A 27896-nucleotide genomic window follows, 5' to 3' on the forward strand; every position below is an offset into this window, starting at 1 on the left:
TTTCTCTTAAGAAAATTTATTTGTACTTCTAGAGCAGAACTACGAAATGCTGTAAGTTTGTGCAAACCGTACGTTTGTGACCTGGATCCTCATTATCACATTTTTTCATTCAGGCTTGTTTTCTGCCACATCATTCCTGGATTTTCAAAGTCCAGCCAGCAGGGTACCTCTGCTACTCTGTTTTGGCCTTCATAGCTGCTTCCTCTCTCAGACGAGCTTTCTTTTCTAAGTTCAGGCTTGTTAAAGATTCATTTCTTTTGGCAGCCTAAAGTGAAACAAATTTGAACCCATGATTATTTGTACCAGTCTGGGGAGGCCACCATTATCCCCCACTGATAGTCAGTGGACTAGGACAGTGCAGGCATGGGACGGTCCGCCGCTTGCACCCAGGGCACAGCAGCCCCTCTGTGCACCCTCTGCTCCCTCTAATGCTTCACAGTACAGTAGCCCAGCCACTCAAGTACGAGACAGAAGGCCACACCTCTACCATCTCTTCCTTTCTGCTGCTTTCCTCAAATCTAGCCTCTCTTCTTCCTTTGCAGTTTATTCCCTTGCTTTGCCTTCACACTCCCTTTAGTGTTTCCGTACCTTCCTGTTTCCGTATCTATCCCTTTTCCTCCTCTCTTTCCTTACAACCGTTTCTCCTGCCTCAACTCATTGGTACACTTGCACTCTTTTGGCTCCTCCTCTTTTACCAAAAACATTCAGCTTTGGGGACCCCGGACTTGACCAAGTACTCCCACTGATGACTTCCAGCAGTATCTGTCCTACTTCTCCACCCTCTGAGAACCACGGCAGTGGGGGAGGGCAACCATCTGCTGCCTTCCCCTCCAGGGGGCTTGGCACATTACTGTAAAGCTTGTGTTAACAGCCCAGTTTCAAAATGCTTAAACCAAGTAAGTGAAACGAGCACCCTCTATATCTAATTTCACATGTAAAGAAGTAGGTGCTGGGAAGTGGGGAGAATGGGAATGATAAGTGGATGGTGAGGACAAAACACAATGGCTACTTCTCTCTTCTAAGTGGCACTAAGTTCAAAAGTTCTCTTCCAGTAGCATTTACCAGCTTTTTATAAATGGATAGTTCCACATATGACAAATGATAAAATTTTATGGTGTAGAGGATGCCTCTAAATTACATGCTGTATACTCTTTGGATAAGGCTAGAGGAGATCCCAGGAAGTAATTTGTTTCTGGAGTACTTAAACTCAGTATAATCTAGTATACAACGTAAATGTGGATTTCTCAGAATTCTAGAAACCCTTGTGTCCTATGCATAAAACTGCTTCTGCAGTTTTCAATCTGAGAACTAAGCATGAGAGGGCAAAGAGGGAGACAGGAGAAAAACTGCAACAGGGCAGGAACAGACTCGTCAAGAGAACGTTGACGAGTTCTCTTGACTGCACACTTGTCCACTGGACTCCCAGGTCAGCCTAAAGGGTTGGTATTTTCCATTCCAAGACTTGAGAAAGTGCCACAAGTTCATTTCCTTTTACTCTGGACTCAGTGGAGATAAGTCAGTTACTACTGGGTTTGTAAAAGAACCTTTTAATATTTGATATTAGATACCAGGCATCTCTTACCACAAAGAAGCTGTGATTTATAGAATCAGACATGGTATTAAAATGATGGTGTGACCAGAGCTGCCACACATAAAAATAACTCTATTTCAATCACAAAATAGAATGGTATGAAGTTTGGTAACTTGTAAACTTGGCTTTAAATTTATACCCCATCACTTAATAGCAGTCAGTTTAAACCTAGACCTGAGGTGACGGTAAAGTTGCTCCCGCTCATTCAGACTCCTCTTTTATAAAACATGGACAATAAGAGAACCTACCTCTTAGGTTCTCAGGGTTACTGTGGTGATGACATGAGTTTGACAGTACATGGTATATAATAAGCACTCAATGAGCGGGAGCAACTTTACCGTGAAACTAGCACCCTACAAGATGTTAGTTTCTTATATCTATTGTTTCACGTTCCTTCTTTCACATTATTTATGACATCTGTGATAACTAAACACTTTTTTACTTTACACCAAACTAATTTAGTCCTTCACCTTAGTATTTGCTATTTATCCTGGGCATGACATCCCAGGTTTGTCCCTACTATGTCTTACTTTGTTTCTTATCATTTCTTGTATAGAAAGTAGCCTCCTCTTCTCAGAGAATAAATATGAGGGTCAACCCCCGATTTCCTCAAGATCCTTTGTGGAAAACAGAGATAATAGAGGAAGTGGACACTCACCTTCTTGCCCTCAATAACCATCAAGATGCATCCTGCTACTGTAAGGGCAATCATTAAATAGCTGATCTTCACCCGAAACTTGTTCTTCGCAGCATCGAGCATTTCAAACCTACAATACAATGGCATCATGTGAGAAAGTTAATATTCTCTTTGTAAAGCTGCCAGCAGGATATAAAACTCACTGTACCACAAATCAGAAGGGGAGTGGTACCTAGAAATAAAAAAGGAGGTGGGGCCTAGAGATCTTGTAGGACCTTAGGGAGGATGGGACATTTTCACAACTCACTTTACATATAAAATACAGTAAGATAGTACAAATTTAAAGTAAGAAAAAGAGTGTGAAGATAGTGGAGCCAGGAACAAAGCAAAAAAAAAAAAAGTGAGGCATGTTAATCCACTCTTGACACGGTGGACTTCAGTTTAGGCTCTCAGGTGTGACATGAGCAGCCGATGTTAACAGGGAGACCAGCTGCTCTTTCTCCCTGGGGTTCTTAAGAAGATATGTGATATAATGATTGCCTGAAAAACAGATATTGCAATGAGCTTCACAAGCTTCAACAGAAAACACAATGGAGACCAAAAACAAACACAGGAGAAAGTGGAACATGTGCTCTTTCTGCCCAGCTTTTGCTCTGTCTGAACCGGATGAGATGCGAGAATACCTGCAACAGCAGTAAGAGCATTTAAGCAGTGCTCCCTTAATGTTTGCCTTTTAACTAATGCTTTGCTAAAATTGAGTAACAGTGAATTTGAGATTGCGCTTTTATTAGCAAGTGCCTCTTCTAACCTGCCCACTGATGCAGACCCATGTGCCTTAGCAGAGTACTGAAGATTGGATCATCATGCTTATGGGAAGGCTAAGAGGCCAACGGAGGAAGAGTTAACAGGAAGGCTGCTCCACCTTACGATTCTGTAGGTAAGCAGCAAGTCGAAGCTCTATTACCTGAGTATCTGGCAAAGCCTCAGGGAAGAGCATGTAGACTCCTAGCAGGCCCAGGATGGAAAACTGGTCTACTCAGTAAGGGTGTAAATAGAACTGATTATCCTTAGATGATTTTTAGCACATACTGCTTTTGAAATTATGGGGATAAAGTACTTCAAAAATGCTTAGAAGGGGGCACATGGTCTGGCACATGGCAGGTGGCAGGAGAACCCCAGAAGTACATGTGCCACGTGTAAGAGCTGGGACCAAGTGAGGCAGCCATGTGGACAGAGTTCTTCGAAGCTGGGCCTACAGGGTAGGAGAACTAGGGACAACTGCTAAGGATGGTGATGCTCTATTAAGAGCATCTGCGATCCTGCCAACCATAAACTAACTACCCATGTTGACAATATTTTATGTGAATTGGTATTTTCAACTGAAGGGCTGTGATCCTCATGAGAAGTGACAACAGTTTACATGTGAGGGAATGTTCAAAAGTAAAATGTGTTTGAATACAGCCAAGAACTTGCCCTCCATCCTCCAGGGAGTAGGCAGATGAGCAAGCTCAGCAGCACCCGTGCGGGACTGCCAGCCGAGGGATAAATGGCTGCCCAGGCCAAGAGAAGAGCCTTCTAAGTGTGACTCACTAGCTAATACTTTTGGCTTGAGGAGATCTTGGAAATCACCTACATGGCAGACTGAGGAAAGTGTTCCACAGCAAAGTCCACATAGTACCTAGTAGGGCTATGAGTATATACCACATTCTTTTCTGCTGGATGTTCAGGAAGAAATTAGGGCACAGGCAAGACCTTGATGTCTTAGGACTCCAGAAGCAGTCAAATTCAGGCTCTGTTAAGACTATTGTAAACAGAAAGCCAATACTACTTATCTTCCTGGAAAAAGATGTCCTGAATGAACCCAGCTCTTTTTCAGTCATCACCTGAAACCAGAAGCCAGAAGTTCCAGGAACAGTTTCTCACTAGAAGGGTATGTTTCCAGGAGCTCTGTCTCAAGTCCCTGTCCCTGGAGAGAAGGATGCCCCACAGAGGCATTCCTCAAAATCTCTCTAGGCCAGGATGCAAACCTGTCAGGGTCTTTGACATCAGGCTGGAGCAGTGGTTCTTAACTGGGGGATGATTTTGCCCCCCACCTCCTTGGAATATTTGGCAATGTCTGGAGACACTTCTGATTGCCACAATGACGTGCTGCTGGAATCTAAGCAGCAAAAAGGCCAAGGAGGCTGCTAAACGCCTACAATGCAAAGGCCAGGCCCTGCAACAAAGAATGCTCTGGCCCAAATGTCAGCAGTGCTGAGGCTGGGAAATCCTGAGTTAGTGGAATCTGTGCTTGTCACCTACAGACTGAAACAGTCCCACAGTCCCAGCCACAGATGGGTCTAAGATGCTGGTGACAGGAGACACTCTTTCCTGGACACTAGAAAGATAATATGTTGCTTTTAAATATTTATATGCCTACGGCTTAATACCTGAGAAGATTTTTATGGAATACAGTTACTGTCACTGGTACCTAACCAATACACTCGCAATAAAAACAAACTAAAAACAGTGAACATCACCATTTAGTCCCATTTCTGTAGCTAGGAGACCAAATCACATCAGATGACTTCCGAACACCTGACAGCTTTCATCAGGCTCTATATAGCTCCAATGAGAAGACACAGCTTTTCCTGCACTGTTTTTATTCCAGGTATTTGCCACAAAGCAAACATTTAGAGAAGTGAAAACTGTCCTAAAATTTGGCTGCAAGGTTTTAAGTAGACTCAGAGAAACTGCTTTTCCTTTAAAACATCAGAAATAAAAGCAGCTTACAACCCTAAGTTGAGCACTCACGAGACAGTCTCTGGGATTTCACCTTCCTTTTTGAAGCGGCCTGACCATATCAGGATCTTCTTCTCCCAGTCCGTAGGTTTGTGTAGTGGCACTTTGTGGCTGTAAGTGTCTGTGAGAAAATCAAGACAAGGTATCTTTCTTATTTGAGATAATGACTATCAAATTTAGCAATAGGAAAATGGCATTTGTGCTTTTTAGGTACTCACTAAACAGAACCACTGAGAAACCTCAAGCTTACTACAACTTTATTTGAATGCAATTTCTTAGGATGCCCCATTTCTCAAATGAGATTCCAAAATTTTGTGAGGACTGAGGTTAAATAAAGGCATTATTTCCAAACATAAGCCCTAGCCTTTGAAAGCTGAAAGAACACAATGAATAAAGATATAAAGGTAAAGATGAACAAGGAAGGACAGTGAGGAGCTTGTATGGCTTCAGTAGAATAAGAAAAACTTTTTAAGGTAAAATCAGATTATGAAAGACCGTGAATGCAGGCTAAGTTTTTAGACTTCACTTGGGAATGACTGTACATTTGAAGCAAGGAACACAAAGATTCAGGAAGATTAATCTGGAAGACAATGTCTGGGAGAGAAAGCTCGGTTGGACAGAGTGGGCAACAAGTCCAAACAGGAGGCTGTGATACCAGGGTGAGGCAGTATGTGTGGCCTGGAGCTGGAAGAGTGGGAGGACAAACAAGTCAATGTGAGGGTAACTGAGAGACCATGAAGAAATCCTGAAGGACCTCCAACCTGGATGACTAAGACAAGCAGTACTGTTAACCCAAGTAAGGAGACTGTGAAAAGAACCACTTAGGGAAGGAAAGAACACGAATACCACTTCAGAGCTATGAGACCCTAAATTTATGAATCTGAGTAGGTCTGACTGATAAGTTGGAAGTGGAGATAGCCATCAAACCAACAAAAGTAAACACCAAAGGGAGAGCGGAAGGCCAAGGGCTGAGCCTTGGAGCATGACCCACACAAGGCGACAGGAGAAAGGCAGCAAGGAAAGTGGAGTGGCCGAAGAGGCAGATGAACAAGAAAGGTACAGAACCTCAGAGTGCACAAGTCTCTCAAAAACAGGGAAAGTCACTGAAGATGGGGAGCAGAAAAGGAATCACAGAATGCCAGGGCTAGAAGGGACCTGGCAGATAATCTCTTCCTACTTCTATGTAGTGCCTACATCTTTTTTGCAGACAGACCATGTCCTTGACTGTCACTTACACACCACACTCATTTCTGCCTCCACACCTTTGCCTACACTGTGCCTTCCACTTCATCAGAAGGCGACACCAAAAGGCAAGTCATCAGGAAAAAATTCTAGAGAACCAAAGGCAAGAAAACAGGTTTACAAACAGTACTGCTGTAGTTTTACCTTTTAACCCTTCCAGCACTTGGCACAACTCTCTACAGTTTTCTCTTTTAAAAACCTTAAGTACTATATACCCCTTAAAGACAATTCAGGAAGTATAAATATGAAAAGATAAAAAAACCAGCCCTAATTCTCTTGTCATGGCATAATCACTGTATTTTTATTTTGGTGTATTTTCTAAGTCTCATCCTGATTTAAGTACATATTTATGTATAATTTACATGTACATCATCTTACACTTAAACGCAATATAAAATTTTGTACCTGCTCTGTTCATTAACATGACATACTTTCCATGCTAGTACGAGGTATTTATAAGCACCATTTCTAACAGCTGCAAAATCTCATCAAGCAGGTCTAACATATATAATATGTTAATCATTCCTGGATTATTTGACATTTAGATTTTTTCCCATTTTCCTATTTTATATAAAAAATGGGAACATTTTTACACTCAAAGCTTTTCCCACATGGAGGAATTATTCCTCAGGATAGATGGCCAGAAGTGAAATACCAGGTCAAAGGGTATAAACATTTTTAAGTTCTTGATAGAAATTCTTTGACGACAGTTCTTTTCCACTCCCCCAGACCTGCTGGCCCTAGGGCACGCCGTGAAGAAACAACAACCAAGTAGTTCCTGAGACCCTACAGTTTATATATTATGCTTCTTCTTTCCCTGGTGGTGATGGTGACAAGTTTGAGCTAGGGACAGGACTAAACACAGCTGAAATTAATGGCCAATGCAGAGCTTAGCCCTATTATATTTTACTGAAAACAGCATTCTTGAACTTCATCTTTAGGGTTCCTTGAAAGATAATTTCTAGACCACTATTTACTTTGATATTTTACTACTTACATCTATTCTCCTACAAAAAAGCTCCAGTCTAATCCTTGAGGCAGAAGATGAAAATGACACAAGGAAAATGAAGAAATCATTGTTATTTGTGAGCACAACCAATATAAATACAATTTGGGAGGCCTGAACTACCTGGTAGGGTATGATGGGGAGAACTTGTGACCACCTCTCTTTTAGGTTCCTTTGATTCCAAGTTCACTCTTTGGGAGCTCCCTTGTCCTACCAGGAAAAACTAATAAAAACTTACAGGATGGAGCTTTTGAAGTTTCCTGTGGTTTAGTGCAAAATCCATGCATGCTCTTCAAATCAGTGTTTCTGGTAAGCCTTAGAGATGAGGAAACATTTCTTTCACATAACCTAAAGCAACTTCCTAGAAAAGAGGGAAAATGTTTCAGAGAAGGAAAATCTGATATTGTCTCAAAATGAGAAATGCCTGCAAGGTATTTCATCTATAAAAATTAAGTCATTTAAAAAATACACTACTCTCTATGTAAGCTATACATACATTTAAGGTGCTATGCTCGGTGCTGATTTAAAATACATTTTGCTGATTAGGAAATGAGTCATTTACAACATGTTTCGTCTGTTGTAAGTTTTAGAGAAGTACTTCTCATATGTGTCCTGTCATAACAATAATGGTGGAAATAATACATATTATGGCACTGAGCTGTGTAAACAAAGATTAGAAGCTCTCAGAGGTGACAAGCCAAGGTGCCTGGCTGTCAGCACTGTTCTTGTAAATTCAGGATAGGGGGCTGCAATGGCTAGCAAGGTGCTCTAGGAAGCCTTGCTCCTTTAAGCCGTAATTCTCCAATTAGAAATCAACTTTAGATGTAGTCATGAATTATGTGTAATTTAAAAATAATATATATATAAAAGTATAAAACTATTATTTTATATATATAGTTTATTTTTACAGTCTAAATTCTAAGCACCTAAAGTAATATTACAAATTTCTATGTACTCACACCTGGTTTCAGCAATTATCAATACATGACCAATAAATACACTTTCATTTGAATCCTACTCACTCCCTGCCTCCTACTGAATATTTTTTTCCTCAGACTAAAACTTATTGTTCCAATAAACCAACAAATGACATTTTAAAATTTAGGACAGTGTACATTGCCACTTTCTTAATGTGAGGAGAGGTTGGGGGAAAAGCTTTTTATTTGCATAAACCAACAAACATTAAAATTATGTTTATTTTCAAGAGGGCTGTCATAATTCAACAGTTAGGAAATAGGACTCTCAAAAAGTGAGGTCATCATCTTCAGGTCCTGTACAATTTTAAAATGGTCGCTTCTCATGAAAAATCAGAAAGCATGGCAGAAGTGGATGCCATGAATTTCAATGTCTTTTCAAGACTTAACTCACTCAACTTCTCCCTTCTCTATGGGAACCAGCAGTACCACTTCAGATTTGCCCCAGGTGTGCATTGCTTAAAAGGTCTGGGAGGTACAGATGAATTCAGCCTTCACATTGTCTTCCATGTGAAAAATTTCTTTAAAAACATAAAGAACAACAAAAGAAACTCTGGCAGAGGCACTGAGGATGGGAATAGAGTCTGGTTTCCCCAGTCCCATTAATATACAAAAAAAGGTAGAATTCTACAAAGAGTGTCAAAACTCATCCTTTCTAGCCTCCTCCTCAAGTCCCAAGAGTGCAGCCAGAGGACATGGCCCCCACAACTCAGTCACAGAGGCAGGACAGGAGCCCAAGGGGCTGACAACTGGCCTGCAGCATCTTCCACTATGTCAGCATGGAAATGATTCAAATGCCACAATGACGACATTGACAGGGCACTGCAAGTAAATGACTTCTGTCCTGGCTCCATGAAAGATTGTATTGTTCCAAATGTTTTTCTTCTCAATTTTTTTATTGAGGTACAGTTGATATACAATATTATATTGGTTTCAGATAAACAATAGTGAGTCAACAGCTACTCAATTATTATAGTGCAGTTAGTATGTGTCAACATAGAAAGATGTTACAGAACCAATGACTACATTCCCCATGCTGCACATCTATCCCTGTGACCAACTTATGAATGAAATTTTTGTGCACTTTTATCCCCCTCCCCACCCACCTTAAACCCTCCTGCATGGTAACCACCCATAATTTCTCAGTGTCTGTGAGTCTACTGCTATTTTGTTCATTTTATTTTTAGATTCCACAGTAAGTTAAATCATGATATTTGTCTTTCTCTGCCTAGCTTATTTCACTGAGCGTAATACCCTCTAGATCCATCCATGTTGTCACAAATGGCAGAATTTTTTATGGCTGAATAATACTCCATTGTGTATATGTACCACCTCTTCTTTATCCACACGTCTATTGATGAACACTGGTTGCTTCCATATCTTGGCTATTGTAAATAATGCAGCAACAAGCATAGGGGTGCATAGATCTTTTTGAATCAGGGATTTTGTTTTCTTCAGGTAAATTCCTAGGAGTGGAATTACTGGGTCATATGGTACTTTTAGTTCTAGTTTTTTGAGGAACCTCTATACTGCCTTCCACAGTGGCTGTACCAATTGACATTCCCACCACAACCTCACCAGCACTTGTTATTTATTATCTTTTGGATAGTGGCCATTCTGACTGGTGTGAGGTGATACCTCATTGTAGTTTTGATTTGCATTTCCCTGTTGATTAGTGATGTCGAGCATCTTTTCATGTGCTTGTTGGTCATCTGTATTTCTTCTTCAGAGAAATGTTCAGGTCCTCTGCCCAGTTTTTAATTGTGTTGATTTTTTCTTATTGAAGCATTTAGGTTTTTAAAATATTTTGGATGTTGAACTCTTACTGGATAGATTGTTTATGAATATATTCTCCCATACTGTAGGTTGACTTTTTGTTCTGTTGATGGTGTCCTTTGCTGTACAAAGCTTTTCAATTTGACGTAGTCCCACCTGTTCATTTTTTATTTTGTTTCCCTTGCCCAAGATGATGTGTCCAGGAAAAACTGCTCATGCTTATGTTCAAGAGATTTTGCCTATGCTTTCTTCTCAGAGTTTTATGGTTTCGTGTCTTACATTCAGGTCTTTAATCCATTTTGAGTTTACTTTTGTGTATGGAGTTGGATACAGTTTCATTCTCCTAAATGTAGCTGTCTAGTTTTCCCAACACCTGTTATTGAAGAGGCTGTCTTCTCCCCATTATATATTCATAGCTCCTTTATTGTATATTAATTGACCATATATGTGTGGTTTATATCTGGGCTCTCAATTCCATTCCACTATTTATGGGTCTGTTCTTGTGCCAGTACCATAGTTTTGATTACTGTAGCTTTGTAGTATAGCTTAAAGTCAGGGAGGGTAATCCCCCCAGCTTTGTTTTCTCAGTATTGCTTTGGCTATTTGGGGTCTTTTCTGGTTCTATATGAATTTTAGGATTTTTTGCTCTAGTTCACTGAAAAATGCCATTGGTATTTTGATAGGGAATGCACTGAATCTGTAAATTGCTTTGGGTAGGAGTACCACATCTTCTTTATCCATTCTATTGATGGACACTTTGGTTGCTTCCATATCTTGGCTATTGTAAGTAATGTGGCAATAAATATAGGGGTGCATATATCTTTTTGAACCAGGGATTTTGTTTTCTTTAGGTAAACTCTAGGAATGGAGTTACTGGGTGCTTACTGGATTATTTTAAAGCAAACCCCAAGCATCCTATTTGTTCATCCATAAATACTTCAGTGTGCATCTCAAAACATAAATTTATCAAATTCACATCCAGAAAACCATTAATATAACTAAAAATATTTCTTTAATATTGGTACATTATGTTAATGTATGATTCAATTCCCCAGTGGGCTCAAAAAACTTTTACTACAGTTGAGTAAAATTGTGTAAAATCTCTGGACATGAAACTCCATTCTGAAGCTCCATTTTCCTTCCTACTTATGAACTTTTGAACTGTGCCAGAAACACAGTTTTCTTTTTTTTACCAAGTAATTGCTAGTAAAATCAACAGGGCAATAGGTATCTGAACAGAGACCATAAAGAAAAAGCTTTATGGAGATTGGGTAGTTAGTGAAGGCATACCAGTACACCAAAGAGCTAACAAACAGTTGTTATCGGCCTGTTAGTGCCAGTCAATAATTCTTTTTCTCCTCCTCCTTCCCTATCCAGGTCATATAATTGCCCCTACTTCCTCTTTCTTACAAGAACCCCTCATTTCCCTGTGCAGGTGGAATACTTCCTGGTTGATGCATCTGTGCTCCTCAGATTAAAATTCTGAGACCCAAATAAAGGCCTTTATTTCTTTTACAGTATTGCCTGCTGTTTCTTGGTTGACAGTTGATTTAAAGAGGTGCACATAGAATAAGGTTGATGCATACTGTATAGGTCCCCCCTCTTTTTTCATCATTTATTTGAAGAAACTAGGTCATTAGTTTTATAGAATTTCCCTTATTTTAGATTTTGCTGATTGCATCCCCATGGTGTTAACATATTCTAACTCACTTATTTCTTGTAAACAGATTTTTGAGATTTCATCAGATCGAAGTTAGAATTTTTAGCAAGAATATGTCATGGATGGTACTTCCTATTGTAGCACAAGAGGTATACATCAATTTTGTCTTTTTTTGTGAGATTAAGATTGATCAGATGCTCAGTCTGACTCATCCCTTATAAAGTTCTTCATTAATCTTTCTTTCATTTAATTTTTTTTAGCCGACATTAGTGATTGTTACTTAGATCTACTGTTTCATCAGGGAATGCAAAAAATTAGGGTAGTATTCTTTTTTACACTAACTATTTGGTTATTCTAAGATAAAAGTCATAAAGAAAATGTTGAACAAATGCTTGATTCTTTCCCATTACTTGGTACTTTTCAAATTAATGAATTAGTGTCCCTGCAACCTCCAAAGGTGACCTTTTGTTTAAAAATAACATAAGGACCTCTTGAATTTTAACACGTGATATGCTAAGTCCTGTCAAGTTATTTTTCTTTTTTGATCTTCAGCTATTCCCACATTTAGTCACTGGGGAGCTTTCTAAGTTGGTTCCTAAGTCCTTTCAACATGTGGTGAGTGATCCCTGATAGCTTCCTTACTCTATGACAAGATGTTTTGGGCTCATTTTGAATGCTTCCTGCCCCCGATCTGGAATCGGACATTCTTCCAACGTGCCCTGGCTCCTTTAAAGAGGAAATATTTTAGAGATGCCTTAGGGAGGCTAACTGTTACGGGTTGGCCATTGCTTCCAGGACTCTTCGGTGAGCAAAGCTAGTAAACACACTCTTATGTAAAATAAATGTATGCTTAAGAACTGAGTTTCATTAGCAATTTTCACCTTCAGCTTTAGTGTGAAAATTGTTAATAAGTCAGTAATTAACCAGAAATCAAAGTGGAGTCAGACTGAAATAGTTTTGATGAGGGTGGAAGAAAAGAGGGTAATTTTGAATATGGAGGTCATTGTGTAAGAAAGACCAGGGCTCCTTATAGGATTCAGTCAGGAGACCACAAGAGGCCTAAGGGCTGTAGGACATGGAAGACAGGGAGCACTCTTAAGAAGAATGGAACACAAAATCAAGCTGGAGAGACAAAGTAAAAAATCTGACAGGGCCCTGGCATTTCATGATGCTCTGGGTGACAAAAACAGGAATGCCCAAGGCTTGTCTTTAATGCAACAGAATGTGTACCCTCACAGCTTTGTGGTTAAAAGCTCACAGGAGAGTTCAAGTAGTTCCAAAAAATCTTGTTGTAAGTGGACAGATAGCCTATACCTTTAAAGTTGCAGATTCCTACCTGGCTGTCTTTATAGCTCCAGAGTTTGGAGCAGTAGGAGAGATGGGAGACGTAATAGGGATGAAATATGGTTACAGAGGTGGACCTTCCAAAGCTGGTAAGGAACACAATTTCCTCTTTTCCTCTCTTCTTTTTAAAAATAACATTTACTGATACATAATCTCATATCATCAAATTCATCCTTTTAAAGTGTATGGCTCAGTGGTTTTAGTGCTTACTCACAAAGATGTATGCTGAACACTACTAATTCCAGAAGATTTTCATTACCCTAGAAAGAAACCCTACATCTATTAGCAGTCATTCCCCATTTTTTCCTCCCTTCAGTCCTAGGAAACCACTATTTAATGTCTGTCTATGGATTTGCATATTCTGCATGTTTTATAAAAGTGGAATCATACAATATGTGGCTTTTTGTGACTGGCTTCTTTCACTTAGCAGGTTTTTTAAATTTTGGTATCATTACAATTACATGAGGAACATTATGTTTACTACATTACCCCCATCACCAAGTTACCCCCACATTCCCCATTGCAGTCATTGTCCATCAGCGTAGTAAGACATTGTAGAATCACTACTTGTCTTCTCTGTGTTGTACAGCCCTTCCTGTACCTACCCCCCCCACATTATACATGCTAATCATAATGCCCCCTTTCATCCCCCCACTCCTTATCCCTCCCTTCCCACCCATCCTTCCCAGTCCTTTTCCCTTTGGTAACTGTTAGTCCATTCTTGGGTTCTGTGAGTCTTCTGGTGTTTTGCTCCTTCAGCTTTTTCTTTGTTCTTATACTCCACAGATGAGTGAAATAATTTGGTACTTGTCTTTCTCCACCTGGCTTATTTCACTGACCATAATACCCTCTAGCTCCATCCATGTTGTTGCAAATGGTAGGATTTGTTTCTTCTTATGGCTGAATAGTATTCCATTGTGTATATGTACCACATCTTCTTTATCCATTCATCTACTGATGGACACTTAGGTTGCTTTCATTTCTTGGCTATTGTGAATAGTGCTGTGATAAACATAGGGGCGCATTTGTCTTTTTCAAACTGGGCTGCTGCGTTCTTAGGATAATTCCTAGGAGTGGAATTCCTGGGTCAAATGGTATTTCTATTTTTAGTTTTCTGAGGAACCTCCATACTGCTTTCCACAATGGTTGAACTAGTTTACATTCCCACCAGCAGTATAGGAAGGTTCCCCTTTCTCCACATCCTTGCCAACATTTGTTGTCTGTCTTTTGGATGGTGGTGGGCCTTAGTGGTGTGAGGTTATATCTCATTGTGGTTTTAATTTGCATTTCTCTGATGATTAGGGAAGTGGAGCATCTTTTCATGTGTCTGTTGGCCATCTGAATGTCTTCTTTGGTCTGTTCAGCTCCTCTGACCATTTTTTTATTGGATTATTTGCTTTTTGTTTGTTGAGGTGCGTGAGCTCTTTATATATTTTGGATGTCAACCCTTTATCAGATCTGTCATTTATGAATATATTCTCCCATACTGTAGGATGCCTTTTTGTTCTATTGGTGGTATCCTTTGCTGTACAGAAGCTTTTCAGTTTGATATAGTCCCACTTGTTCATTTTTGCTTTTGTTTCCCTTGCCCAGGGAGATATGTTCATGAAGAAGTCACTCATGTTTATGTCCAAGAGATTTTTGCCTATGTTTTTTCTAAGAGTTTTATGATTTCATGACTTACATTCAGGTCTTTGATCCATTTTGAATTTACTTTTGTGTATGGGGTTAGACAATGATCTAGTTTCATTGTCTTATATGTAGCTGTCCAGTTTTACCAACACCAGCTGTTGAAGAGGCTGTCATTTCCTCATTGCATATCCATGGCTCCTTTATCATATATTAATTGACCATATATGTTTCAGTTAATATCTGGACTCTATATTCTGTTCCACTGGTCTGTGGGTCTGTTCTCGTGCCAGTACCAAATTGTCTTGATTACTGTGGCTTTGTAGTAGAGCTTAAAGTTGGGAAGCGAGATCCCCCCTGCTTCATTCTTCCTTCTCAGGATTGCTTTAGTTATTCCGGGTCTTTTGTGGTTCCATGTGAATTTTAGAACAATTTTCTCTAGTTCATTGAAGAATGCTGTTGGTATTTTGACAGGCATTGCATTGAATCTGTAGATTGCTTTAGGCAGGATGGCCATTTTGACAATATTAATTCTTCCTAGCCAAGAGCATGGGATGAGTTTCCATTTGCTAGTGTTCTCTTTAATTTCTCTTCAGAGTGTCTTGTAGTTTTCAGGGTATAGGTCTTTCACTTCCTTTGTTAGGTTTATTCCTAGGTATTTTATTCTTTTTGATGCAATTGTGAATGGAATTCTTTTCCTGATTTCTCTTTCTGCTAGTTCATTGTGCACTTAGCATGTTTTTGAGGATTATCCATGTAGCACTTATCAGTATTTTTTTTTTACTGACATTTTATTCTATTGCATAGATATCAAAGGTTTCAATTATACATTAGTCAGTCAATAGACATTTAGGTGGTTTCCATTTTTTGGTTATTATAAATAATTCTAATGTGGACATTATGTACAAGTTTTTGAATAAATATCTATTTTCATTTCTTTGGGGGCATATATGCACCAAGAGGTGAAGTTGCTGGGTCATATGTAACTCTGTGCCTAACTGTTTGAGGATGTGCAAGACTGTTTTCCAAGAGCTGCAACACTTTACATTTCCATCAGCAATGTTCAAATTTCTCCACATCCTGGCCCACACTATGTTTTTTTAATTAAAGCCACCCTAGTGGATGTGAGTAGTATCTCATTATCTATTTTCTTACTAAGTAATGTTAAGGATCTTTTCAGGTGCTTATTGGCTATCTGTGTATCTTCTCTAGAGAAATGTTCATTCTGCTCCTTTGCTCATGTCTTAACTGGGCTCTTTGCATTAGTACTGTAGGAGTTCCTCATATGCTTTAGATACAAGTTCTTTGTCTGATATATGATACAGAAAATTTCCTCCCATTTCATGGGTTATCTTTTCACTTTTTAAATATTCTTTAAATACAGAAATTTTTAATTTTGATGAATTCCAACTTATTCATTTTTTCTTTTGTTGAACTTTTGATGTCATGTACATTCACAAAGACTACTGTTAGGTTATCAAATAAGAATGTTATACGGTAGCTTTAACACTTAGGTCTGTGATCCATTTTGAGTTAATATTAGCTATTGTATCTGGAAGGAGTCCAAATTCATTCTTTTCCATGTGGATATCAAGGTCTCCCAACACCATCTGTTGAAAAGATTATTTTATCCCCTATTGTATTATTTTGGGTCTATGTAGAAAATCAACTGAACATAAATGTGAGGGTTTATTTCTATTCAACTGACCTATATTCCCTTGTATTCTTTCTTGTGTTTTGACACAGAAGTCTGTATTAGCTTAGTGGTCAGCTAATAAGTGGACAGAGACTTCTTTAACTGCTTTCCACCAGTAAGTTTGCTAGCCTTTGATGAAGGGATCTGGGCATCCTCTGGGGTGGGTGGGGGAGCTGTTCCACTAAATTAGCTCTGAATCACATTGTAAAAAAAGGGAAGGGGGCAAGCCCTATGGTGTGAGGGGGTAACTGCCAGACAGGCCAAATAGTAACAATTCTCTGGGGTTGGGGTTTGGGGAAGCTCCAAATCTATTCTGTCTTCTGCAGTGCCTGCTCAACAGCTGGTTTTTACAGCTACTGTAATTGTGAGGCTATTAGTTTTCAAGGTTATCGTGAGGCTGAGGAGAGAGGAACTGGTTAAAACTCCACAAAGCTTGCCGTTCTTACTGCGATTAAGTCATTTTTGAATGAAAAACGGTACTCAGATTGTCACAAGCTTCTGGTTATTTTCTAGAGTTCTGAAAAAGCTGACTTTTAAGAATTTTTGGCAGTTTTCATTGCTTTTACATAGGAGTGGATTTTCAGAGGACCTAACTCTTACATGCCAGATGTTGGAACCTCTATTTGTGTAAAAATTTGTGGTTATCTGCAGTCCTCTTTCTAGGTCTGCAATCCCAAAAAGCTTTGCCTGAGTCTGGGTAACCACACCATCAGTGCCACCTAGTGGCAGCAAGTGTCCATTATAAGGAAAGTTGAATTATAATTGATCTCAGCTAGTTTCCTCACTTTAAATGTGGATGTAGAATGTACTTCACCAGGGCTGATTTGAGCGTCAAGTAGAGAAACAAATATGAGTGGTGAGATGCTTGAAACATAGCAGGCACTCCAAATTAAGTGTGTGTTTGAAACACTACTTTAAACATTAATCTGCAAAACATTTCAGAGCACTTTTCAATTTTACCCCAAAGGTGGTCTGCATTTCTGACCAAGGTAAATTTATGTAGTTATCAGCACATGAGGAAATTTTATGAACCACTTCAATAGTTTTTCATATCTCTCAGGATTAAAACAAAATTATTTAACACTGTGATTCTCAAACTTCAGTGTGTATCAGAACTACCTGAATGGCTTTTTAAAACACAAATCACTGGGCACACCTACCTCCAGTTTCAGAATAAATAGTCCTGGGGTGGAGGCTGGGAATTTGCATTTCTATCAAGTTCCTAGAAGCTGCTACTGTTGGTTCAGAACTACACTTTGAGAACCACTGTGTTTTGGGATTTTTTTTAAAAACTGTGGTAAAATACACATAACATACAATTTACCATTTTAACCATTTTTAAGTGTACAATTCAGTGGCATTAAGAACATTCACATAGTTGTGCAACCATCAAACCATCCATCTCTAGGGCTTTCTCGTCTTCCCCAGAGAACCAATGGTTTAATGTGACCTACAAGGCCCCATCACAACATCCTCCCCTGTTCCCTTCTGGTGGGCACTGAGACAGAGAGGGGCAGGGCTAACTAGCAGTGAGCAAGGAGGACTTTGTTGTCCGAACCGGAAACAGAAAAAGGATCAATTCGTTTTTTTCCTTAGGTATTACTGCCTTTCCCCATCCCTTTTGATGAGAACAGTGGCAGTTTAGGAGAATAGATGGAGGCAGTTTAGTAGAAGGCAAGTTGCCTCTCAGCTCAGTTTGGTAATGATAAAGCAAAAATGCTAACATGTACACCTACCTACCATCAGTCACATTAAGCGCATTTTTGGAGATACTAATTCATTCAACAAATAACAACCGAGTAAACTTACATTCTATTGGAGAGAAAGTATATATACGTGGTTAGACAGTAAATGCCAGAGAAAGAAAATCAACAATGGGGACATGAAGTGTTTCTGTGTTTGGAATGGGAGTGTGTGTGTGAAATTTTAGACAGGGTAGCAGGTAAAGTTTTCTTTGAGAATGCCACTTCTGGAGAAGGTGAGGGAACTATCATGAGAGGTGCACCTACGTAAGAAAATACCTTCCAACTTTTTGTTATTACAACTTCACACTGCATGCCAGTAATTTTTACCTAAGTATAAATGCTGACTAAAACAAATACAAAAAATGATATGCATATTAGAAATAACAAATGTAAAAATAATTTTAAAAAACCAACATCACTAAAAAATTAGGAAGTACTTGATGTGATTTTGCTTTTCATTTTGCATTACAAAAAAACCATAAAAAAGTTTTGATAATCACTATTAAGACTTCTTTTTCTATCTCAGACAGATAGAATACACCCCTCCAGACATCCAAGCCAGAAATGTTCTATCCTCTGGTGGATCACAGTTAAAAACAAACATACAACCCAAAAGAACAGCCCATTAATCCTTTTGCTGCAATGACAGCCTGTCTCTTGCTAACCAGGTCCACATCCCCCGGGGCCCAGCAGTAAGTCAAGATGAAGCCTCACTGCGGCCTCTAAGGATCTGACTGGCAAACAGCCAGGTAATCTTAAGAGTAGAGGTTCTCAAACAGTAGCGTGCATCAGAATCCTCCAGAGGACTTCTAACACAGATTATTGGACTCAGCAATAATGGGTGATTATTATTCAGCAAATATGGGTGGAGCCTGTGAATTAGCATTTCTGACAATTTCCTGGTGATGCTATACTGTTGGTCTGGGGGCTCACAATACGAAAACAGAACCTTTCTCATGGTCAGAGAAAGACGTTCCAAAAGTAAGGGTGGAAAGCTGGAGCGAATGTGAGGCTGGATCAGTCAGAGAGCTCAGTATGAACTACTTTAGCTTTACATACATGTATTTCTAATATATACATGTAACATATATTTAGAAAGAGAAATATGAGATTGGATAGATACAGACATAATGAGAAGTATGTGTGTACACATGGGTTAATATACATACATGTATTTCCTACCTCTACCCACTGGGAGGGCCTGGATTCAGTGCTACTTCACTAGCAACAAGCATTCTTAGTGCCCAGATCTTGGTTTCTAATACTATTGTCCAATAAAAGGAATAAGGACTCCTTGGAGGAAAATGACTGATTTTAAGCTGGGACAGAGAAAATACAGGATGAATCTGGGGCACCCTGTAGTGCGAGAAAGTAATGAAGTGTTAAAAAATACGATATAATGAGTCATAAGAAATACGTATTTGGTCATTCATAAGACCAATTATATATTTCCCAGGTATAGTTGGTCTTCATCCACAGTTCTGAAAACACTGCAGTCTTAAAGGGGAAAAGAGTACCTTGTCATGCTAATGAGAGACCTTTGGATCCACCCAAGGGTGGGGGCTGGAGGCTGAATCAGCCAGTGGCCAATGATTTAGTCAATCACGACTATGCAACAAAGCCCTCACAAAAACCCAAGAAGAGCTTATTACTCTGCTGTCTTGGATCCTGCTTCTCAGGAAGAGCTATGCTTAGGGAACCAAAATGCTTCCAAGCTCCACAAGGATAGAAGCTCCTTTATTTGGGACCCTGTCCTATGGATCCCTTCTTCTGGCTGTTAACTTGTATCCTTTATGGTATCCTTCGTTAAACAGGTAAACCTAAGTGTTTTCCTGAGTTCTGTGAGCTGCTCTAGCAAATTAATTGAACCTAAGGGGGAGGTCACTGGAACTGTTAGGCAAGAAGCCAGATATAAGCAGGAGGAAAGGTCGGGTTGACTAGAGAGAGGTCAAGACTACAGATAGCTTCCACCAATGAGGAAATTCCTAACAGGAGGAGTAAAACCACAAAGAAATTCCACAAGGTGGAGTCCAACTGGGCATGCTTCTGGGGTGTCCTGAAGTTACTTTTCCTCACTATAAAGTTATTAAAATAAATCGGCATTGCAGTTTAGGGCCCCTTACTGGGCAATCAGAATTCTGGGAAAAAGCATGCTCAGTAAAAATTAGCTTACATCGCTGCCAGCCCATCCATCAACACTTGTTTGTAGAACATTACCCCTCCTAAAAACCCCTTGCAGTCCCCATGAAAAGGAAATCTCCCTAAATATGAGGGGCCTGTCAGACACTAGGTGAGGGCCTGCCCTGTTACAGAGTGTAGTAAAACTTGCTTTGATTTCTTTAGTTTCATGTCTCATTCTATCTGACTTCTCTGTATCATGGAACCAAACTCCTTCCTAACAGAACCTCCCATCTGTAGTCGGTAGGTCAGAAGCACAGGCAACAGCCTGGGGCTTGTGACCAGCATCTGGAGTTGGGGGTGGAGGGCAGTCTTGTAGGACGGAGCCCTTAACCTGGGGAATCTGGTGCTGTGTCTGGGCAGATAGCAGCAGAATTGAGTTGAGTTTTCGGACACCCTGCTGGTGTTCAAGAATTGCTTGGTGTAATGTGTGAGAAGACCCCCCCTCCCACATACCTAATCAGGTACACACACTGGAATCAGGTTTGGGAACCCAAATGGAGTTATATTACTATTACTGCTGTGTATAATACTATTATTGTTGCTGTATATGATAGAACACACCTCAAAAAAAACAAAGGAAGAGGGCATGTAAAGGGCCACAGGAGATGACCTGATAGAGCCTATACTGGAATAATCTGAGCAACAAAATAAAAAATGTAATAACAGATTATAACTTAAGGTATAAAACACATAAGTCCATACTGATATAAATAACTAGATGAATGAATAAATGGGGGATAAGGGACAAATCTCTTACAGAAGATCCCAAATAATGTAGATACTCTTCCCTCTGGATTCCTTCCCCCTTGAGTGTGGGCTGGACTTAGTGACTGGCTTCAGAGTACAAGAGAGAAAAATAGTAACTTTGCAAGGAAGACACAAACTGGCCAAGGTGAAAATCAGGAGTCATAAATCATGTAGACATCATATACCATCCAATATGATGATAAGAGGGGCACTATTTATTCTTCCCCCAACCTGTAACCCTAGTCTTATCATAAGAAAGCATCAAACAAACCCAAATTGAGAGACACTCTATGAAATACCTGACCATTATTCTTCAAAACTATCAAGATCATGAAAATCAAAGAATGTGAAACTGTCATAGACCAGAAGAGGTAGAGACATGACAACTAGACACAGTGTGGTTTCCTGGACAAGATCCTGGAACAGAAAATGGGACAGAAGTAGAGCAACTGGTGAGACTGAATAAAGTCTGTCCTGTAGTTGACAATAATGTACCAATGTTAATTTTTCATTTTGACAAATGTACTGTGGTTATATACGATGTTAACACTAGAGGACTCTGGGTGAGGGGTTTACAGAACTCTGTACTATCTTTGCAACTTTTCTTTAAATTAAAATTATTCCAAATTAAGAATATTTTTTAAAACATGGTTATTTAGGTATTAATATCTTATTATTTTTAGTTTATACATATTTATGAATATTTTATATTTACTTGAAACTGAATATTTAAAAAAGAGAGAATCTGATATTACCTTTATAAAAAATGCCACTCTTACTCACACTGCAATATGCTTTTGGAATAGGATAGAAAAAGAAAAGAGTTCCTCTCCCAACCGGGGGAGACCAAAGATGGACAGATAAAAGTCATCTAACTAATGTACCTTGGTGGAAATGAGATTTTTAAAAAAATTACACAATGGTATAGATCTTGTCATACCTTGCTATTCTCAAACATGGTTGACATCACCTGGGAGCTTATTAGAAATGCACTCTCAGTTCCCACCCTAGACCAGAGAATCTGAATCTGCATTTTTAATGTGATATCCTAGTGATTCCTATGAGCATTAGATTTTAAGAAGCTAACAGACACCACTCCATTCACTCAACAGTTGATGAGTACTTACTGTGTACCAAACACATGGAAACCAATACCACATACTCTAAAGTGTAAAATAGTGCTATTCAGCTTCAGCTGGGTACTTAACAGAAATACAAAATCTCAGATTGCCCCCCACCCCAAATCTCCTGGGTGGGGTCTAGAAAAATGTTTTTATAACCACTCCAAGTGATGCTTATAGATACTAATGTTTGAGAAGCACTGCTCTAGAGAAGTGGATTTCAAACTTGGCAGACTGTAATCACCACAGTCCCTTAAAAAAAACAACAAAAACAACGTACAGGGGCTTCCCAGTGAAATCCCACTCTGGCAGCAGTACTTTTCAATCAAAACTCTCAGAGATTCTAGTGTGTTGTAATGTTTGAAGATCATTGCTCTTCAACATAATCAGCCAGAGTCCCTGTTGAACCTATGTGAATAACCAGGGCACAACCTGCAGAGCTTAATACCTATATCTGTATCGGGGCTCAAAAATCCCTTTTGGCAGTTAAACTACAGAAAAGCTCTACTCTATTTCTAACATCTGCATATTAATATTGTGTGACTCGTTACACTGAAAGTTTGGAATCCCTGTGGAATGTATTAAAATATGCACAGATTTCAGAGTTTACAGAGTCTCTGATAGCCACTCAGTACTTGATGACATGTAGTGTGAAGTGTCCTACAATTGCCTTACCTCCTCCTCTCAACCCGTGCGGAAAAGGCTGTATTTCAGCCCTCCTCCACAGCAGCTTGCTATGCCTCATGGATACACAGCCACTGTCTGATTATTTCACAATGAACGCGGAGCTCACAGAGCTGACCCTTCCGCAGGGCTGGGAGACTGTCGGCCCAACCACCTCATTCTCTTTCCCTGGTGTTCCAGGCCAGCAGGTACCATGACCTCAGCTTGGACAAGCAGCCTGTTTCTGGGGCAACAATGCTTTTTCATGTCCCAAATAAAGGTTTTTTACTCTAAATACTTAGGTGGTTCTCATGCTAGCCCACAAATGCCTGTTGCCCTTCAAATTCAAATAAAATATTGCTAGTCCCAACCTGTTTGCTGTGGTAAGAAAGGGCAAGTCAGAGAAAGGAACATTGAAAGAAGTTTGTTTTGTGAATCAGTAAATGTATGATTATTTCCAGGATGGCAAAGTCCATACACATATACTGTCTAAGCAATACGGTGTTTCATAATCACAGTGAAATAGTATGTCCAATGTTTATAGCTGCTCAGTAGACCTTACAGAAAGAAGAATGACTAAATTAGGGTTACCATGTCACCTAAGTTAGAACTCATTTCCCTCCATAGTTCATTTAGAAGAGGGAACCACTGATTTAGTTTCCACATTAGAAACAAAGCTAGGCTGCCCTAAAGGCTGATGGTGACAAAACAAACAAACAAACTCAAATATTAACTTGCTCTGAGCTTTTTTCAATGATTAGACCAGACAGGGATACTCCCTGTCTGCAACTATTCTGAGAAGGGATGGATTTTTTTCTGGCTTCAAACTGATTTGCCCAGCTCTTGTATGTGACATAGCCGTCTGAATCTGCCGGCCAGGCCAGCAGTGCCCACAAGCCTAACTGCCTAGTTCATGAGGCCCATGCTGACATTCTAGGGCTCAGGATTTAAGTGATGATATTGCCTACTGGCTCTCACTCTGGCGCTGGTATTGTGCTTACCCATGCTCCTCCACAGTGAGATTCCTTTTGTCTGCCACACTCCAAAAAGGATTTGGGAAACAGGGATATAAGTTTTAAGCAGGAAAACAACAATAACAATAGTGATTTTATCACCTGAGTGCAGGTAGAAGAGGGTGAAGGGAGGGGGAGTGGGAAGACATGAATATGGAAACCTCCGTTTAGGTGGTGCCACACTTAGTTTAAGTGGGCTCCTAATGGAGAGACCTGACATGTGAAAAATACTAGGGAGGAAAAACGGGCAAGACAGATTGACATTATGAGCTTTCTGAGCTGGCTAAAACCCTAATCACCATTTTCAGAATTATTTCTATGGGAAAAAAATTTTAGAGTTCAAAAAATAGATCTCCAAATAAACCTTTGGAACCTGGCCAGTTTTTAAGTTGGGGGAGAACTATGGAAAAAAGTCTTGCAATTCTATGTATCTGGCGGCCAAACTTCAGTGAGATGGGGCTACTCCTTGGTGGTATTTTTTCCCTTCCATCAACATTCAGCCCATTCCCGTTTTGCGGAATGGAAACTTGCAACTCTCTCGGCCTTAGCTGTTGACCTAAATTGGCTCTGTGACAGAAAAAGATTCCCTATCTCCCCATCTGTTTTCTCAACCTTCCCCATAGGCTTGGAACAATATTAGTGTTTTTTTCATTCTGAACTAGTGACCAGTTTCGTCTGTGGTCCCTCTTACTGAGGGATGTTGTACCAAACCTAATTCACATCCTCTAGATTCTTCCTTTTCACTGCCCTTTTCTTGCCAAACGTTGTCTCCCCATTCTTAAAAAAAAAAAAAAACTTTACGTAATAGAAGTAACACTTGCTCATTACAGAAAATTTGGAAGCTAAAACAATGTATGAAGAAAAATAAAAGCACTTATGATCACACTATCCAAGGATAATATTTAGGTATATTTTGTCCCAGACCTTTTCCTGTATTCATATACAACATACACATTTTTCATAATCAGATAATACTTTACCTTGTTGATACCACAAACTTTTTAGCAAGAACAAACAAAAGAAACAATGAAGGCACAGAATGCAGTGGAAATAAAACCAAAATAGTAGCCAGGAGAGATCAGTTATGCCCAGCTTTGTGCCTGTGTGGCCCTAACCAAGTCAGTTCCCTTCTGGGGCCTTGAGTTTCCTTATCTGTAGAGTCAGAAGCCTGGACTACAGGACTTCTAAGTTATCTCTTGATACTAATGTTATGGAATGTGTGTTAAACTGACAAGGAGGCCGCCCATGGTCCACTGCCTTTGTATACTAATGATAATAATAAATTCATTTAAAAATCTGCTGGTAAGTCAAAGGAGTTTAGGGCAGTAAAACTATCCTGAAGGTGTAATGGAAAGCCATTCCATTCCTTTGACCTAGTAATTATTCTGTAGAATTATTAAAAATAATTTAAAATAATGATTTCTAAAAGTAATTATTAAAATAATTAAAAGTAATTACTCCAAACATATCTATCATCTGTTAAACCATAAGCTAGACACTGCTAAGTGCTGAGGATTTGGTTAGAACAAAATAGACTCAGGCTTCACCCTCATGGAACCCACAGCAGCCATTTAGTTTCAAATCACTGTATCAGTGCTTTTAAAGTTAGCACAGACTGCTCTGAATAATGGATATGAGCTACGAACCCTCTCTTCCCAACACAGGTATATATAATCATAAGAATTTGAATATAGTTTCAGAGGTTCACAGGACCTCTCCTCTGTGAAAGGGTCCAAGAATGGCAAGTTACCAACCATGACCTTACCTACAGCTATATCTGCAAAACAATAAAGAAATTCGAGTTCATAAAAGCCTATGCTTTGTTTGTTAAGGGAGTATAGCAAAGATTTCCAAAAGAAACAATTAAAAAATAAATATCCGTCATTTAAAGGAAAAGCTTTGGCTGCTTGAAATTTCACTCATCTGGAGCATCTTATTCAAAATAATATTTTGGATAAGTGAGGTAAGCCTAGATTATGTTCCTATTTAAGCTACTATTCCTTTGGTTAAGACTGACTTAAAATCAGTACTCACAGTTGAAAATCCATCTGCACGTGAATGTGTGCTTCCATTTCACAAGTACATCTGCATTTCATGACTCTCATTTCAATCACATCAGAGACCCAAATGAGCCCTGACAAATACACATACAATACACACATAGCCTCAATAAGCAGCTTGAACACAGCAAAGAGCAGAGGTTCCAGAATTAGGGGGCCCTGATTCATCTGCTGGCTCTAACATTTTATGGCAAAGTGAGCTTGGACAAGTCATTTAACCCTCTGACCTATGTTTATTCATTTGTAACATGGGGGGGGATGGTAAGACTTTCCTAAGGAGGCTACTATGAGAAATCAACCAAGTAAAATAATTTAGGCCCAAGTATTTAGCTATAAAATGGGCAAAAGTGGGTGAGAGAGCAGACTGCTTCAAGTTGCTCACAAAACATCAAGACATTCAGAGAAGGTTCTTTGGAAAAAGTTGCTTATATAACGTCTTTAGTGGATCTACCTAGTAAAATTAATTGTTCTTAAATTGCTCAAGGAATTTTGCTTTGATTGAACATCCAACAGTGAAGTTCTTAAACACCAAAGTCTACAGACAGGCTTTGGAATCGTTATAATGCATAAATATATTCTCAAGGCAAAAGGATAACTACTTACAAAATACTCAGTCTTCATTCTTATGTAGTCAAAGTCCCTTTCACGCAGTCTATTCTTTTTTACAGACCAAGGATTTTTTCACTTACCTTGCTGAAAAGGTTAACAAAAGATTTTAGGTGAACTGGTTTAACAAAGCTGAACAAATCAGTGAAATCAATCTCTCTTAGTGGAGGTGGTGTTTGTTTTAAAGGAAGCAAATAATATTCTTCAGTCGGAAACACATTTTCCAGTTCATTTTCCACTAGAACTCAAAATAAGCCATGTAAAAGATAACTTTTTTTTTACACCTTACTTCATTTACATTTGCAATGTATATTTATATTATTTCAGTAGGCAAGTTTGGGCCAATTCTTCCTTTAAAATTTGAATCGAACAACTTATTGATAATTCGAAACCAAGGAATAAAAGATCATTACATCCTATCAAAACTCATAAAGGTGACCAAAAGAGTGATTTGCCCTTGTACCTAGAAAAGAGCCAAGAGGCAAACAGCCTCATTTCTCAGTCCCTATGAGCAAAGGCTCTACTAGTTCTCCAAGAAGGGGAATTAAGCTGACTCCAAATAGGCACAACACAAACGTCTACTAGGAAAACAAACAGCAGATTCTGTATTTACGTAACACTTTTCTCCAAGAAATTCAAAGCACTTCATTGTAGAACTGTTTAAATGCACCCCCCCCTTCTTAAGAAAACAACTACTACTATTCTGTGGGACACTAAATCCCTTTCCTAATCAGAAACTAAATAGGAAACCGCACACTCGAGGCTTTCTGAGAGCAGGGGAGACGTGGGGGCCGGAGGCGGAGACTCAGTTCTCAAGTAGAGTAACGACGGGAGAGGTTAGGGTGCAAAGCTGAGTGTGGCAATGGGGGAGTTTTAAGGATGGCAGGTGCCTTAAGAACTGAGCTCAGAGGAGGCTGGGAATGGGGTTGGGGCGAGGGGTCGGCGAGCAGGAGGTCGTTAAGTCGGTGGGAGCTGGGTGCGAGGTTCACTCCGGGCCGGCCCCTGTGTCTGAGAATACTTGCTCGCTCAGCCCTTGCTCTACCTTGGGGGTAGGATTCGAGAAACCTGAGGGGAGTGCGTGATGGAACTGAGCAACCACCAGGCCCGGGGAGGCTGCAGGATTCCTCCACTTCCCGCAGCCACGCTGGCTTCCCGCCCTACCCCAGCCTGCGTCTCACCCGCCGCCAGGCGCAGGCCACGGAGGCTTCCCATGGCCGCGTTCTCCGCCGACCAGCACAGCGCCACCGATGCGGCGACGGCGCGAGGGCGCCTAATGTCATCGGGCGCAGCGAGGGGAAGGGCGAAGGCCGCCCTAGAGGGCGGGGCTTGCGGGCCCTGCGGCCGGGGCGGGCGCGCCGTGCGCGGCGCGCGGGCGTGTGGGACGTGCGTGACGGGCGGATGCGCGGGCGTCGTGCCCGCTCGCC

At 40.0% G+C, this 27896-nt stretch overlaps 1 protein-coding gene across 1 annotated transcript; it reads right to left on the reverse strand.

The window, feature by feature from the left end:
• On the reverse strand, positions 1–27881 carry FAM162A (family with sequence similarity 162 member A). Its single transcript, XM_017676850.3, has 5 exons — positions 27651–27881; positions 7496–7618; positions 5022–5130; positions 2250–2358; positions 1–265 (listed from the first exon to the last, which is right to left on the reverse strand). Exons 1-5 carry the CDS (start codon positions 27682–27684, stop codon positions 173–175), a joined length of 468 nt encoding a protein of 155 aa, XP_017532339.2. The 5' UTR covers positions 27685–27881; the 3' UTR covers positions 1–172.
• Positions 27882–27896: the final 15 nt, after the last annotated feature.

The sequence above is a fragment of the Manis javanica genome, chromosome 3 (assembly GCF_040802235.1).
Source record: "Manis javanica isolate MJ-LG chromosome 3, MJ_LKY, whole genome shotgun sequence".
Taxonomy (NCBI): domain Eukaryota; kingdom Metazoa; phylum Chordata; class Mammalia; order Pholidota; family Manidae; genus Manis; species Manis javanica.